The sequence below is a fragment of the Phodopus roborovskii genome, unplaced genomic scaffold (assembly GCF_943737965.1).
Source record: "Phodopus roborovskii unplaced genomic scaffold, PHOROB, whole genome shotgun sequence".
Lineage (NCBI taxonomy): Eukaryota > Metazoa > Chordata > Mammalia > Rodentia > Cricetidae > Phodopus > Phodopus roborovskii.
Genome location: NW_026126636.1, coordinates 16,179,976 through 16,195,009, shown reverse-complemented (window position 1 = coordinate 16,195,009; position 15,034 = coordinate 16,179,976). Strand labels below are relative to the sequence as shown.

Sequence of the window (15,034 nt, the reverse complement as noted above, 5' to 3'; positions counted from 1 at the left end):
ACGTTCCACCATGGCCTGACCCTGAGGATTATAAGGGATACCCGTCTTCTGTGAGATAAAAAAATGTTTGCAAAAAGAATTAAAACCCTTACTAGTATAAGCAGTGCCATTATCACTTTTTAATTGTCTGGGCATTCCCATATAAGCAAAGGCTTGTAAACAATGGCTCTTAACATCCGTAAGCCTTTCTCCAGTATGAGCAGAGGCAAATATGAGATGAGAATGGGTATCCACAGATATATGAACAAATTGTAGTCGACCAAAGGAAGGAACATGGGTAACATCCATCTGCCATCATTAGGCGTGACACCACGGGGGTTAACTCCAAGGTGTGGAACAGGTAAGAACTCTGCACATAGGGGACAATTCTTAACTATATCAATAGCTTGGTCTCTAGTAATTTTAAAATGGAATTTAAGTGACCCTGCATTAAGGTGAAAGGTTGTATGAGCTTTGCAGGCTGCTTCATACCCAGACTCTCTCATCATCATGATGGAACTATCTGTTTTAGTATTAAAATCAGCAATGGCATTTCCTTCACTTAAAGGGCCAGGCAAATCAGAATGTTCTCGGAGATGTCCTACAAAAATTGGATGGGAGCGCCTCCATAGTAGGCTTTGTATGGCTAGTAAATGTTCTTGTACACGAGACACTGGAGCTATATAAGCAGCAGTTTCTAAGGGAGCCAATATATGATACACATATTTACTGTCCGTGTATAAGTTAAATGGCTCATCAGAAAAACGTACTGCAGCTAGTTCTGCAAATTGTGCAGACTTCACTTTAAGTATAGAGCATTTGATAACGGGAATAGAAAAAACTACTGCACAACCATTTGAAGAGCCATCTGTAAATACATTACGGGCCCCCTTCAGAGGATTTTGGGAAATAACCTTGGGAAAACATACAGGGTGATTTATGGAAGGAAAATGACTATCAAAGCAGCAGGGTGTGGAACACAAGAAATGTGCCCACTCCTCATCAAACTGTTGAAGCCATTGAATCTGTTGTTGAGTATAGGGAGTAACAATTACATCCGGCATCTTGCCAAAAACTTGAATACTAATTTTGTATGCCTTCTGAATAATAGAAAGCATTGCCTGAGGATGAGGTCTAACTGTCTTTCTTGGGGATGCATGTTCATGCACCCATAATATAGGACCAGTTTGCCAAAATACCGCAGTAGGGGAATACAACTGAAGCAAAGACTAATAACATCAAATTCTGAGAATAGTCAATATAATTTAAATGTGCAGATTGGAGACATTTTTGCACAAGCTATATACATTCTTGCGCAGCAGGCGTTAAGGTGCGTGGAGAAGTGGGATCAGAATCTCCTTGTAAAATATCAAATAATGGTCTAAGCTGCCCAGTGGTTAGGGCCAAACTAGATTGAACCCAATTTATGTCTCCCAATAATTTTTGAAAATCATTAAGGGTGGTCAGATAATCCAGCCTTAAAGTAATCTTTTGAGGACAGATACCAGAAAATAACAATTGATGACCCAGGTATTGATAGGGAAATTCTTGTTGCACCTTTTCTGGGGCTAATCTTAAGCCCGCTAATTGAAGATTATGTTGCAATTCCCCAGAAGCCTCATTCACTTCCTTAGAATCCGGGCCAGCTAAAAGAATATCATTCATATAATGTGTAATATATAGGGATTGAAATTTCTCTCTAATGGGGCAATGGCCAATGATACATAAATTTGACAAATAGTGGGACTATTGGCCATTCCTTGTATCTCTGAGTTTGAGGCTAGATGGTGTAAATATCAGAAGGCAGAGAAAGATCTGAGCAGTTGTTTCCATTCCGAGGTCCTGAGAAGGAGCTGAGCAGTTGTGTCCATTTGGAGGTCCTGATATGGTCAATTTCAGAGGCTGGTCTAAGTCTACAGGACTTTGTTTTTAACTTCTTTCTCCCCTGAGTGTCTTGATATAAGGGGCTAGTCCTCCTTTGTGAGCTTCAGCTGCCATCCATAAAAGGTTCCATATCTAAACTGGGGAGCAGCTCATGCTTTAAGCCTGGCTGTGAGGAAACAGTCTCTTTTATAATTTCTCTGAAATCATGGAAAGACTCTCCTCTATAGGCAAGTATGTGGCTGGATTTAGAGCCTGGTACTACAGCTGTCATCTTCTAAGATGAGGAGAGGGCCTGGCATTTCCCTCAATGGCACATCAGAAAAGGGCTCTATGATGAGCAGTGATGTGGAACTGTAACATAAAACATGGATAGGAAGACAGAACCCATCCTTCTGCTGCATACAAGAAACACATCTAAGCTTCAAAGATAGACATTACCTCAGGTTAAAGGGCTGGGAAAAGATCTTCCAATCAAATGGAACCAAGAATCAAGCAGGTGTAGCTATCCTAATATTTAACAAGTTAGACTTCAAACCAAAATTAATCAAAAGAGATGAAGATGGTCATTTCGTATTCATCGCAGGAGAAACCCATCAACACAAAGTCTCAGTTCTGAACAGCTATGCCCCAAATACAAAGGCACCCACATTCATAAAAGAAATGCTACTAAAACTCAAAGCTCACATAAAACCTCACACACTTATAGTGGGAGACTTCAATACACCATTCTCACAACTAGACAGGACCACCAATCAGAAACTCAACAAAGAAACAAAAGAACTAACAGAAGTTATGTCTCAACTGGGTTTAACAGACATCTATAGAACATTCCATCCAAACACAAAATAATATACTGTAGGACCCCAAGGCACCTTGAGCTAGCCTGAAGCTGTTGGCGGGAAATCCTTGCCCCAAGGCTGTTGTTGGTACTCTTTCTGTTTTGATACCACACCTCGTGACAACACATCTTGTGACACACACCTCGTGACAACACATCTTGTGACACACACCTCGTGACAACACATCTTGTGACACATACCTCGTGCAACACATCTTGTGACACACACCTCGTGCAACACATCTTGTGACACACACCTCGTGACAACACAAGGAGGAGCTAAGCCAAAAAATTCCTGTAATTTTCCACTGTGCTATAAGTCGGTATTTAAGCCCGTTCTTGCCCTTCAATAAACGGCATTCGGCATTTGCCATTAAAGAATGACCTGCTGTCTTGTCTTTATTTCAATCTCTAGGCCTTCGCCGGATTCGTGGAACAGATTGTAGCACGGGCGCTACAATATACCTTCTTCTCAGCTCCACATGAAACCTTCTCTAAAACAGACCACATACTAGAAGAGAGAGAGAGAGAGAGAGAGAGAGAGAGAGAGAGAGAGAGAGAGAGAGAGAGAGAGAGAGAGAGAGAGAGAGAGAGAGAGAGAGAGAGAGAGAGAGAGGGAGGGAGGGGGGAAGGGAGAGAGAGTGTGTGTGTATACACGGCACGGAGACTCGCGCGCATGCGCACAAGGCACCATTGCGTCCATGAACGCATTCTGCGCGTCCATGAACGCATTCTGCGCGTCCATGAACGCATTCTGCACCACGGTTACCCAGTCAGAACTCCATGCTTTAGCTCACTGGGCATCTGCAGCCTTGGTGAGGACACTGGAGTGGGACACTGACTCTGCACCACTGCTGAGGTACACTGAGGTAACGCGTGTGACATGACTTCTGTAAGGAAGACAGAACTGGCGTTAGTGGTAGGGGGCAGGGTAGCGAGGCAGAGGCGAGGCGGCATTTATCTGCATTGTAGGTCATTTCTCTGACTTTACCTTCTGACCACAGCTGTGCCCTAGGTACAATGACCGAGTCAGTCCATCGGGACGATTTAGGAGCTAGCATTATGCGTATGTGTACAGGCCTGCAAAATTACAGAAATCTCGGTGGAGGTGAGGGGGTGGAGTTTGCTGTAATCACCTTTGTGGGGATGCAGAGACCCAGCATCTTGGAAATCCAGAGCCAAAACACAAGGTTTTACCAATAGCTTTGAGCTATTCTAGTTTTTTCTATTTTAACCTGTTCTCCACAGTGGCCCTGTTTACATCATCATCTGTCCTACCTCTTCAGGGTAACAGAAGAGAGTGTGTCTTCAGTAGGAAGGCATCTTAAAGGTGAGTTTCTCTTTCACCTTTTGAAAATTGAGTCATTATAAGGATAGCATACACTAACATAAATTATAACCCCTAATAATTTTATTGTTGAATAAATGCTAACGTGAATAATGGCAAATGTACATATTTTAAATCACAAGTAACATACATATGAAGGAAAGCGTGGTGGTTGCTAAGAAGTTCACGAAGAGAAACAGCTTCGGATAGTCAAGAACAATAACCCTCGATGAGCATGGTGTAGCATTTGGCAGATCTGTGAGAGGTGCATGGAACTCCAGTAGAGGACTGGTGGTGTGGGTCAGAGACCAAGCAGGTGTGGATTCCGGGTGGTCCTGCTTGTATAGGCAGGTCTAGTGTGCTCAGAACAGCTCCTGGACTGTTGGCTCCACCCTCTGTCCCAGTGCTCAACTGAAGTGGTGGGACAGTGGGCAGGGTAGGGCACCGAGTAGAGGGAGGGCAGGCTCTTGGGGGGGGGGGTGCGTGTGTATCAGAGCGAGTGTATCAGAGCAGCAAGAGTGCTCTTGATGGGAACAGGACACAGAGCGAGCAAGATCTGGGGCCAATCCAGGGAGTTCCCAGGGAAGGGGAACTGTCTCCTTTTTAAAAAAGAAAAAAAAATCAACTTCCCACTTCTAAACATATGTGTGTATTGTTTCTAGAGCAGTGCATCCTCCTAAAAATGCATGTCCATTCACAAACGACTCCAAAGCTTAGTTTGTGAATGGAATCCAGCACCAGGGATGTGGGTCCATTGCAAAGAACCCTGGATGCAGCTTCTTTGCTGAATTTTTTTACGCATAATGTCCCCGCCCACTGGTTGTTCATGGAGAGGATGCATTTCTATTTTTTTTTCTTATTTTACATATCCATCCCAGTTCCCTCTTCCTCCCTCCTTCCCATGCTCCCTCAACCCCCCTCCCATCCCATTCCCCCACACATACTCCACAGGGAGGGTGATGCCTTCCAGGAAGGATCATCAAAGTCTGTCAAGTCATTTGGAGTGGGGACTAGGACATCCCTCCTGCCTCTAACTAAGGGAGTATCCCTCCATGGGGGATGTTCGAGGATGTATTTCTTCATGCCATACAATTATGTGAGTGTTTCATGATGAAAGCCAGCCTCCGAACATCTGACATTAGATTGTTTAGACAGTTTATAAAACAGAAACTTAAGTATGAAGAAGGAAAGCTGAGTTTTCTCAAACATGCCTATAGTCTACAGAGCAAGGTCCATAGATAGATGATAGATAGATAGATAGATAGATAGATAGATGATAGATAGATAGATAGATAGATAGATAGATAGATAGATAGATAGCCAGCCAGCCAGGTGGTGGTACAGCACACGCCTTTAGTCCCAGAACTTGTGAGGCAGAGGCAGATGGATCTCCTTGAATTCAAGGCCAGCCTGGTCTTCAGAGTGGATTCCAGGCCAGCCTGGTCTACAGAGTGAGTTCCAGGAGAGAGAAACCCTGTCTCGACAAACAAACTTCAATTAATTAAAATTAATTAAACAATCATTAAAAGGGACTGGAGATGTGGCTCAGTGGTGATGGGGTACTGACCTAACATTTATAAGGAACTGGATTTGAGCCTCCGAGCAAAGAAAAATTAATGAACAGATGTGGAAAAGTCTTGATCTTTTATAGTAACTGATAAGATATTAATTATTACATATTGCTGCATGCTTTGGATAGATTATCTTAAATTTGGGACAGCCACACCTCATAATCTTTCTATTCCAATTTTAGCAGGAAAGAAACAGACACCATGAGGTTAGTTACTGTCACTCAAGCTCTGACATTCAGCAATGGCAGGGGTTCTAGCAAGTTAACATTATTGACTGACAGCCTAAATGCTCCATCTCAGTCTCCAGGTCTGTTGACCCTGAGTGATCCAAGTCCCTCCCCCCAAAGTCACCAGGTTGGTGTTTACAGACTGGTCAGTCTCCACCTAAAGCAAAACAAAGCGTTCTATACAGGTAAGATGAAGATTGTCTCTTGGGATCTGGGGGCAGAGGCCAAACGTTTGGAGACAAGGCCAGATTCTTTCCTGCATCCCAGACTTCTCCCAGACATACTCCAAGCAAGGAACTGTTAGGGTCTATCTTCCAGACAACCCCCCCACCAAAAATTAATTAATTAATTTAATGCCTCTTTTTCTAATGTTCTTTATTTGTATCCAGAACCTTCTTAATCTCTCTCAGATGTGCCTCGCTGTGTTTGTGCATAAATTCGGACATGACAATGAAAACCAGAGAGCTCTGTTGCCACTGGTTTTAATTATTCGCTTTTTCCTGTAGCTCTCACCTCTCAGACTTTGTGTTTACTGTGGAAGAAATCCCAAGATGACAGATAACGCTTTGAGTTCTGGAACCATATCCCGTGTAAGTGTGTATTTCCTTCCTTCATCTTGAAATGCTTTGGTCAGGGGTTACCCAGAGCCAAGCAAGTCTTATCTTCTTAGCTACTTCCCAATTTTCCCTCTGCCAATTAGTGATAGTCCCATGTAAGCTGTTTACTCAGCCACTGAATTATTGAGAGTCTCCTGTGTGCTCAGTTTCTTTTTGGCTCAGAGTAATATTATAACAATGAAGGAACAAAATCCCTTGTGCAAAATATTGTCATATCTGTGGCCTGACAAGTTGGACATACCGGTCCTCTTGGACCATAAGAGAAAACATCATTCATCCGTACTGACTGATCTTGTGTTCTGGGTAGGTAAGAAGGAATATGTCTGGTTATCTTAATCTTCATATATGCTAACATACAAGGCTTTATGAGGCTTCTCAAGCTGATACTGTATTAAATAGGGATATAACCACGTGTTTGCCAAGAGATACATTTTGTTGTTGGATGGGCCTTCCAGACTGGCATATGATGCTTAGTCCTTGGGTACCAGTGTCAGCTGCATCAGGGACAGGAGAAAGGAAGAACTGACAGTTGTCTCAGTCAGCCAGGTATATGACTCCAATAGTCTTAAGTCTCACTAGCTTGTCTATGCGGTGAGATTTTTCTGATACTTCTGTCGTTAAAAAGGGAGACCGCACAGTGACTTGAGCATTCAGAACACTCCAATATGCAGAGCATAAGATAAAAGATATTGAGACCATCCTGGTCCACATAGTGAATTCCAGGACAGCCAGGACTACATAGAGACACCATCCCTTACCACCCCCTTCCCAAAAAATAAGAATGCTGTGAACCAAGGCTTAGCACACACCTTTAATCCCAGAAGTCAGGAGGCAGAGACAGGTGGCAGAGACAGTTTGAGGCCAGCCTGGTCTATGGAGTGAGTTCCAGGATAGCCAGGGCTATACAGAGAAACCCTGCCTTGGGGGAAAAAAATTAAGTAATTTTAATTAATTAATATTAAAAAAATAAAAGATCTTTAAAAAGCAAATTTTTTTTTCTTAAGAACAAAGAGACAGGGTCTAGAGAGAGATGACTCAGTGGTTAAGAGCACTGGCTGCTCTTCTAGAGGACTCAGCTTCAGTTCCCAGCACCCACATGGCATCTCACAGCCATCTGTAACTCCAGTTCCAGAGGATTCCACAGCCTCTTCTGGCCTCCGTAAGTACCAGGCATATACGTGAGGCACAGTCTCATGCAGGCAAAATACCTATGTACATAAAATTAATTTCTTAAAAGGAGAGAACAGTGAATGCCTGCCTCACATGCATGATGCCCTTAGTTTCAATCCCCGGTGCTCCCAGAGAGAAAAGTGAGCCAGGATGTAGCTCGGTGATGGAGTGCTTACTTGGTACTTACAAAGCCCTGGGTTTGAGCTCCAGCATGGAGTAGGGAGGGAAAAAGCATCACCTGGGAGAGCGCAAGATTGCTCATCATAAGATGCTTGCTGTCCAGCTGCATGACCTAGTGGTGCACATCTGCAATCTCAGCAGTCTGAGGCAGGAGGATCATGAAACATAACAAGACCCTGTCTCACATATGGCTCAGCAGGTAAAGGCACTCACCACCAAAGCTTGGCAACTTAAGTTTGATACTCAGACACCACAATGAATGGAAAGAACAACTTCTACAAGTCGTCTTGACCACCACATTGTATGACACGTGCACACCCACACTCACAATCAGAATCAAGATGAACTTAACTTTTTTTTTTTTTTTTTGTTAAACTAATAAAGATGTCATGAGAGCCCACACCCATTGGCAATTTACCAAGTAGGCACTCACACGCTGTGCTTGCGAACAAAAAGGGAGGTTGTTTCATCTCCCCCGCCCCAGATCCTTATCTGCACAGCCATGGGCAGCTCTGTAGTAACACAGCCTGGAATGTGGTGTTCACGCTGCCCTCCAGTTTTCAGCTAAAGCAGTGGTAGCTGACACCCCCTTCATCATCCGGAAGGTCTCCCCTGTCACCTCACCATGTGGGTTTCTGTTTTCAGGATTTGGTGACATTGTCTGATGTGGCTATAGACTTCTCTCAGGAGGAGTGGGCCTGTCTGGACTCTGCGCAGAGGGACCTGTACTGGGATGTGATGCTGGAAAACTACTGTAACCTCGTCTCCATCGGTAAGCTGTGTACTTTGGGTAGCCTAGACTCTGCCCGCTGGAGCACCAGCATTCCCCTGTGGTTTTCAGGACCGTTTTCCAAGAGACTGGATGAACCTCTTCTTCCTGTTGCAAGAGAAGGTTCTGAGCTTTGTCAGTGTGGAAGTGGAATCCCCATGCCTCCCTCCCCATCCAGCGGTTGTCCTCCCCTGTAGTAGACCCTCCTTGTGATCATCTCTCTTCTCCCATGATCAAGGGGTGAATTGGGATTCTGGATATTTATAACCATCTTCAAAGAAGGCAACCTTGTCTTTAGATGTGTTTGCACCCGAATTGCTGTGCACTTTTGTACTTTCAGGACCCTCAATCTAGAGTTAAGTCTGTGTTTTTGTTTAGCAGAAAGTAAATCAGGGCTAGAGAGAAGGTTCAGCAGTTAAGAGCACTGGCTGCTCTTCAGATGTCCTGAGTTCAATTCCCAGCAACTATATGGTGGCTCACAACCATCAGTAATAAGATCTGGTGCCCTCTTCTGGCCTGCAGAGATACATGCAGGCGGAACACTGTATACACAGCAAATAAAAAAAAAAAATAAAAAAAAATAAAAAATAAAAAAAAGGAAGAAAGTAAATTAGGTGGTGATAGCACCCCTTTAACCCCAGGCACATGCAGGAGATCTTTGTGAGTTCAGGGCCAGCCTGGTCTACAAATCCAGTTCCAGGACAACCAGGGCTGTTACACAGAGGAGCCCTATCTCAAAAAGAAAAAAGAAAGTAAATTAGATGCAGGATTTGTGTAGACCAAACTGAGTAGATTCCCATTGCCAGCATATTGTACCTGAAATGATATCAGAAGTTACAGTCCGGGAACCTTGTGCTTGACATTGGATGCACATGCCTGCAGTGCCAACACTCCACCCAGGAGCCGCCAGGGCTTAAAGATTGTCAGTTTGAAGCCAACACATCAGGACCATGTCACAAAATAAAATAATACCAAGAAAGGCTACTGTTAGGTCTAACATGCACACTTTGTTTTGTTTTGTTTTTTTTTCTTTTTTGTTTTGTTTTTTGAGACAGGGTTTTTCTGTGTAGTTCTGGCTGTCCTGAAACTCACTCTGTAAACCAGGCTGGCTTTGAGTTCACTGAGACCCACCTGACTTTGCCTCCCTGAATGCTGGAATTTATGGTGTGTACCATCACACCCGGCATGTCAGGCACTCTTCAAAACACAATATATTCACACTGGACATTTCACGAGTTTGTCAGTAATTATACTCAAGTACAAATGCTTAGTCACAGAGAAGACAGAAACTGAACTTGCCAGAATGATGTCACACTCCCTCGCTGTGAGCACTTGAGAGTTTGAGGCCAGCCTAGGCCACATAAGAACCTCAGAAATGAACAGGGTTAGGGATACAGTTCAGTTGGTAGGCTGCTTACCTGGCAAGCATGAAAGTCCTGGCATGACAAACACCCATCCCACCAGCCCCCAGGAGGCATTCCATTGTCAACTGCATAATAACTTCAAGGGCAGCCTCTGATACGGGATAGGTGAAACCCTCTATCAAAACAAAAGAGCAGGAATTAAACAGTTCTATTTCTGCCTTCTTAACTGGATAAGGTAGCTCACTCATGCAATCCCAGCATTGGGAAACCGAGGCAGGAAGATTACCATTAGTTCTTGGGCTACAGAATAAACATACAATTCAAAGTTTATCTCACTACCCCTTCTCCTCAGACCTGGTGTCTGAAGATGTGCCTCGACTGACATGCCAACCTCTCAGCGTTCCATTCCTAGGACCAGAAGAGTGACTCTGGCAGTAATTCTGCATGCTGGCAGCCATCTTCCTCCACTTACCCTGAGGGCAAACAAACATTTGTGATAGGATGTTTCCCCAATCATCTGGTTTCCTGTTTGTTCCATAAATCTATCTCTTTCATACTGTTCGGTGATGGGCACATGCCTTTTAGTCCCAGCTCTTGGGAGGCACGAGCAGGTGGATCTCTGTGAATTCAAGGCCAGCCTGGTCTACAAAGCAAGTTCCAGAATGGCCAGGGCTGTGAGATAGAGAAACCCTGTCTTGAAAAAAAAAACTGTCTCTTTTATAAAGTCTTTATCAATATCATTTTGAGTTTTCAGTCCTGATTCCCATCCCATTGTTTGAGAGACTAAAGTAAGAAGTTTGCAACGTTGAGCATGGTTAAATAGCAAGATCCTTTTAGACATTTTTTGCTTCAAGGGGTTGGCAAGATGGTTCAATAGGTAGAGACACTTGTTGCCAGGCGTGACAGTTTGAGTTTTATCGCAAGAATTTACACAGTAAAAGGACAGGACCAACTGCCACAGGTTGTCCTCTGACCTCCACGCACACAGTCATTCTTTGTAGTCAGAACATTATCTTGAAGTATGTGAAAGCTAGGCACGTGGCCTATCCCTCCAATCCCAGGATTTAAGAGGCAGGAGCAGATAACAAGAGTTCAAGGTCAGGCTGGGTGATGGTGATGCACACCTTTAATCCCAGTGCACAGAAGGCAGGTGGATCTCTGTGAGCTCAAGGCCAGCCTGGTCTACAGATCAAGTTCCAGGACAGGCTCCAAAGCTATACAACAGAGAAACCCTATCTCAACAAACAAAAAAAGAATTCAAGATCAGCCTCAACCACATCCCAAGTTTAAGGCCACCCTGGGCAATTTGAGACAAAAAAAAAAAAAAAACTGCTATAAGTCTGTGTTCCTTTTCCATGTCTGTTCTACTGGAACCTCATCCTATTTACCTGCTACTTTGTTATCAACTAAGCAAACTTCCCTAGTCCCTGCTCCTTAGCCTCCCAACTTAAGGGAGCTGGTATTCTACCTGCTAAGTTTTTCTCTTTGAATCAGATCCCACTGGCGGGCCTAGAACATGCTATATAGCCCAGGCTGGCCTCAAACTTGTGGCAGCCCTGATGACTCAGCCTTCTAAGTGTTTCAGTTACAGGTGAAGCCACTGTACCCAGATTCTACCCTCTTCTTCAGCAAGGTTTTTTTGTCTTTTTCATTTTTGTTTGGGGGGGTTGTTTTGGGTTTTTGTTGTTTTGTTTGTTTTTGTTTTTGTTTTTAAAGGCATCGTTTTCTCCGTGTAGCCCTGACTGTCCTGGAACTCACTCTATAGACCAGGCTGGTCTTGAACTCAGAGATCCTCCTGCCTCTGCCTCCCAAGTGCTGGAGATAAAGGTGTGGGCCACCACCTTTTTACATTCCCTATTATAAAAGTGTTTGTTTTTCGGTGTCTGGCTTACTTCACTTAACATAATATCCTGCAGGCTTATCCACGTCATCCCAAGTATGTATTTTGATCTCGACTTGCCCCCCACCCCAGTCCTTTATTTGGTTTTCTTGGATATTTCTAGTATGTCATCTCACCATCTGCAACATGCATTGTATCTTGTTTCCTTTTAAGACACTTGTACCCTCTTAACAGAGAATCCAAAGAGCAGCAGTCAGTGTCCTTTCCCATTTGCCTTTAGCATGAGTGCCCATTGTGTCCCATTGTGTTCCCTATGGAAGAGCTGTGGTTCTGCTGGGGAAGCTTTTGAATTGCAGTTAGTTTTAGCTTCTGATTTTCCCTTTAAAAGAAACAAGAAATGGCTCAACAGTTGAGTGAACTTGCTCTTCTTGTAGAAGACCCTGGTTTGGTTCCCAGCACTCACATGGCAGCTCACAACCATCTATAACTCCAGTTCTAAAGGATCAATGCCTTCTTCTGACCTCCTCTGACAGCAGGCGTGAATGTAATGTGCCGGGAGCGATCGTGGCATAAGCCTTAGAGATTGCCAGCCTTTTTTAGAGTAGCCCATTAAGTTAGAAGATTGCTACCTTCAGTCCTAATCAACCTTCTCACCCTTCCCAACCTCCTGACAAGTAGAATTTAGGGCTTACAGGAATGCAGTTAGGTTACTTGGTAAACCCTCCTTATACAGTTAGGGTATTTAGCAACTCCGGAGACCTCTTCCCCTGCTAACAACCTGCTTATCTCTATCTGCATTTCCTCTTACCGATACCCTGCTCGCCTTCAGTGACCCATGACTAAGAACATCATGCAGTCTGGTTACCAGGAAACAACCTCCCTCTTCTGAATCCCCGCCTTACCTAGCTTCCCGCCCTAGCCACTATATAACATGCTTGAGAAAAATAAAATTTTGCAGCTTGATCAGAAAGCCTGTCTTGCTGCCAATTTCTCATGTCTCTTGTCCCCCATTCCAGGTCCTTTGAGGTTCAGGCCCTCATTGCTGCCCTGCTGGGCGAGGCGTAATGAACATACAGACATGCAGCCAAAATATCCATAAACATAAAATAAAATAAATATTTTTTCTTAATGTTATTTTTCTTCCAGATATGGAATTATCCTATAGAACCAACATTTTAGCTATTAGAAGAAGCATTTATGGACAGAACTTTTGTGAAATGAATCCAAGTGACAAAAGTGTATCTTCCCACGGGATTGGTGAATGTGAGAGTGAGCAACTGCAGGGCTCTGGAGAGGGAAATGCCAGTACTGTAACAGACAGTTCTAGAAGGGTACCCACTGAGAGAGCATGCACACCTACACCATACGTGAGACCTCAACAGGAGATCTACTTCTTATGTCAGGACTGTGCGAAAGCCTTTAGGTCAGCATTAGAAAATTCCCACCAGTGAGAAGCCCCATGAGTGCAATGACTGTAAGAAAGCCTTCCACTGGTGCAATCAGCTTACTCAACACCAGAAAATTCACACCAGGAAAAAAAAAAAAAAAAAAAACCTTATGAACAACTGCAGGAAGGCCTTTCACTAGGGTTAGAGCCTTGTTCACACTGGTGAAAAACCATTCTTATGTAAAGATGGTGGGAAAACCTTTAGGCATGGTAAGGAACTCACTCAGCACCAAGGGTTTCATACTGGGGGAAAAAGACTATGGGTGTAAATACTGTGGGAAGACCACAAAAGAATTCACAGTGGTGGTAAGCTCTATAACTGTGAGCACTGTGGGAAGGCCTCATTAAGCATAAGAGAATCCACACAAATGAGAAACACTTTGAATGCCAAGAGTGTGGGAAGTCCTTCACTAGAGTCAATTGCCTCACTCAGCACCAGAACATTCACACAGGGGAGTAACTGCATGAGTATAAGGAATGTAAGAAGGCCTTTCCCTGGGTTTCAAGCCTTGCTAAACATGAAAGAATTCATTCAGGTGAGAAACCCTATAAATTTACAGAATGTAGGAAGGGCTTTAATTGTGGCTATCACCTCACGCAACATGAGAGAATTCACACTGGTGAAACCCCTTATACATGTAAGGAATGTGGGAAGACCTTTTTATATGAATCAAGCTTTCTTAAACATGAAAGAATTCACACAGGAGAGAAACCCCACAAATGAAAGTAGTGTGGGAAGGCCTTTAGTCCTAGTCACCAGCTTAGACAGCATGAGAAAACCCATGGCAAAATTATGTAAAGAGTGTGGGAAGATTTACAATAATATAAACTGTCTCAGAGAACATCAGGAGACACACACACACACACTGAAAGCCTTGACTACAAAGAGCATACCAGGACCTCTGTCCTGTATTCATCCTTTCCTTGGTGATTAGTTTGTCTTAAAAAAGGCTCCCATGGTCATTTGCCTGTTCATATACAATCAGAAGGCATACTAGAAGTGACTTTGGAAGAGTATAAAAGTCACTTTTCTTAATGATCATATCCTTTCCATATTGGTGTTCTTACTGGATAATTTGATTAAGTAAATCTGTAGAAGCCTACCAATACCATTGCACCTTATTACATTTCAGGTTCATTCTAGGGAGCAACCCTGCTCATATGATGCTTGTGGCAGGGCCATTAATGTTGGTGTATACTGCACCAGGTAGGAACCCCATCCTACCTTCTGTGTTCTCTGTGAGACACTCACAAGATGCTCCTTACCCCAAACTCACCATACACTGAGGTAAATTTATCGAAAATAAACTTAAGATATCTTACCAACCAAACACCATAGCTTAACCCAGACTTCTTCAAATGTGCACAGGACATGCCCTTTATTCTACCCTGGGCAAAATCATCTAACACAAACTCTATTCAGTAATATAATACTAAGTGTCTTATATGATTTCATACCAGGTATGATAGCATATGCATGTAATCCCAAGAAGCTGATGTAGGAAGATTGAGAGTTCAAGACTAGCTTGAGAAACATACCAGATTCCAGATTAGCATATATAACATGGGCCTATGTCAAAAAAAATTGAATATTGTGTTAAAAATGAAAATCATTAGTGTATCCAATACCATCATGATATTGAAGAATCTATGGTTATATTAGGCGCACTTTAGCACCATCTTTAAGCTTAAAAACCAGTGGCTGTGTTGAGTACACTTTTACAGAGTTGAAAAGTGAGTAGTTATATTGAATATGTTTTCACGCATTCTGGAGTTAAAAAATCAAGTAGTAGTTTGGGTATGTTTTCACACTGTCATAAA

General features: G+C 43.3%; 1 protein-coding gene across 1 annotated transcript; it reads left to right on the top strand.

Moving 5' to 3' along the window:
• Window positions 1–3,444: 3,444 nt before the first annotated feature.
• On the top strand, window positions 3,445–14,148 carry Znf331 (zinc finger protein 331). Its single transcript, XM_051207132.1, is given in 10 exon segments — window positions 3,445–3,570; window positions 6,333–6,416; window positions 8,439–8,565; window positions 11,421–11,517; window positions 12,783–12,827; window positions 13,170–13,458; window positions 13,460–13,493; window positions 13,496–13,549; window positions 13,552–13,996; window positions 13,998–14,148. Coding segments are annotated over 10 exon segments (1,452 nt in total).
• Window positions 14,149–15,034: the final 886 nt, after the last annotated feature.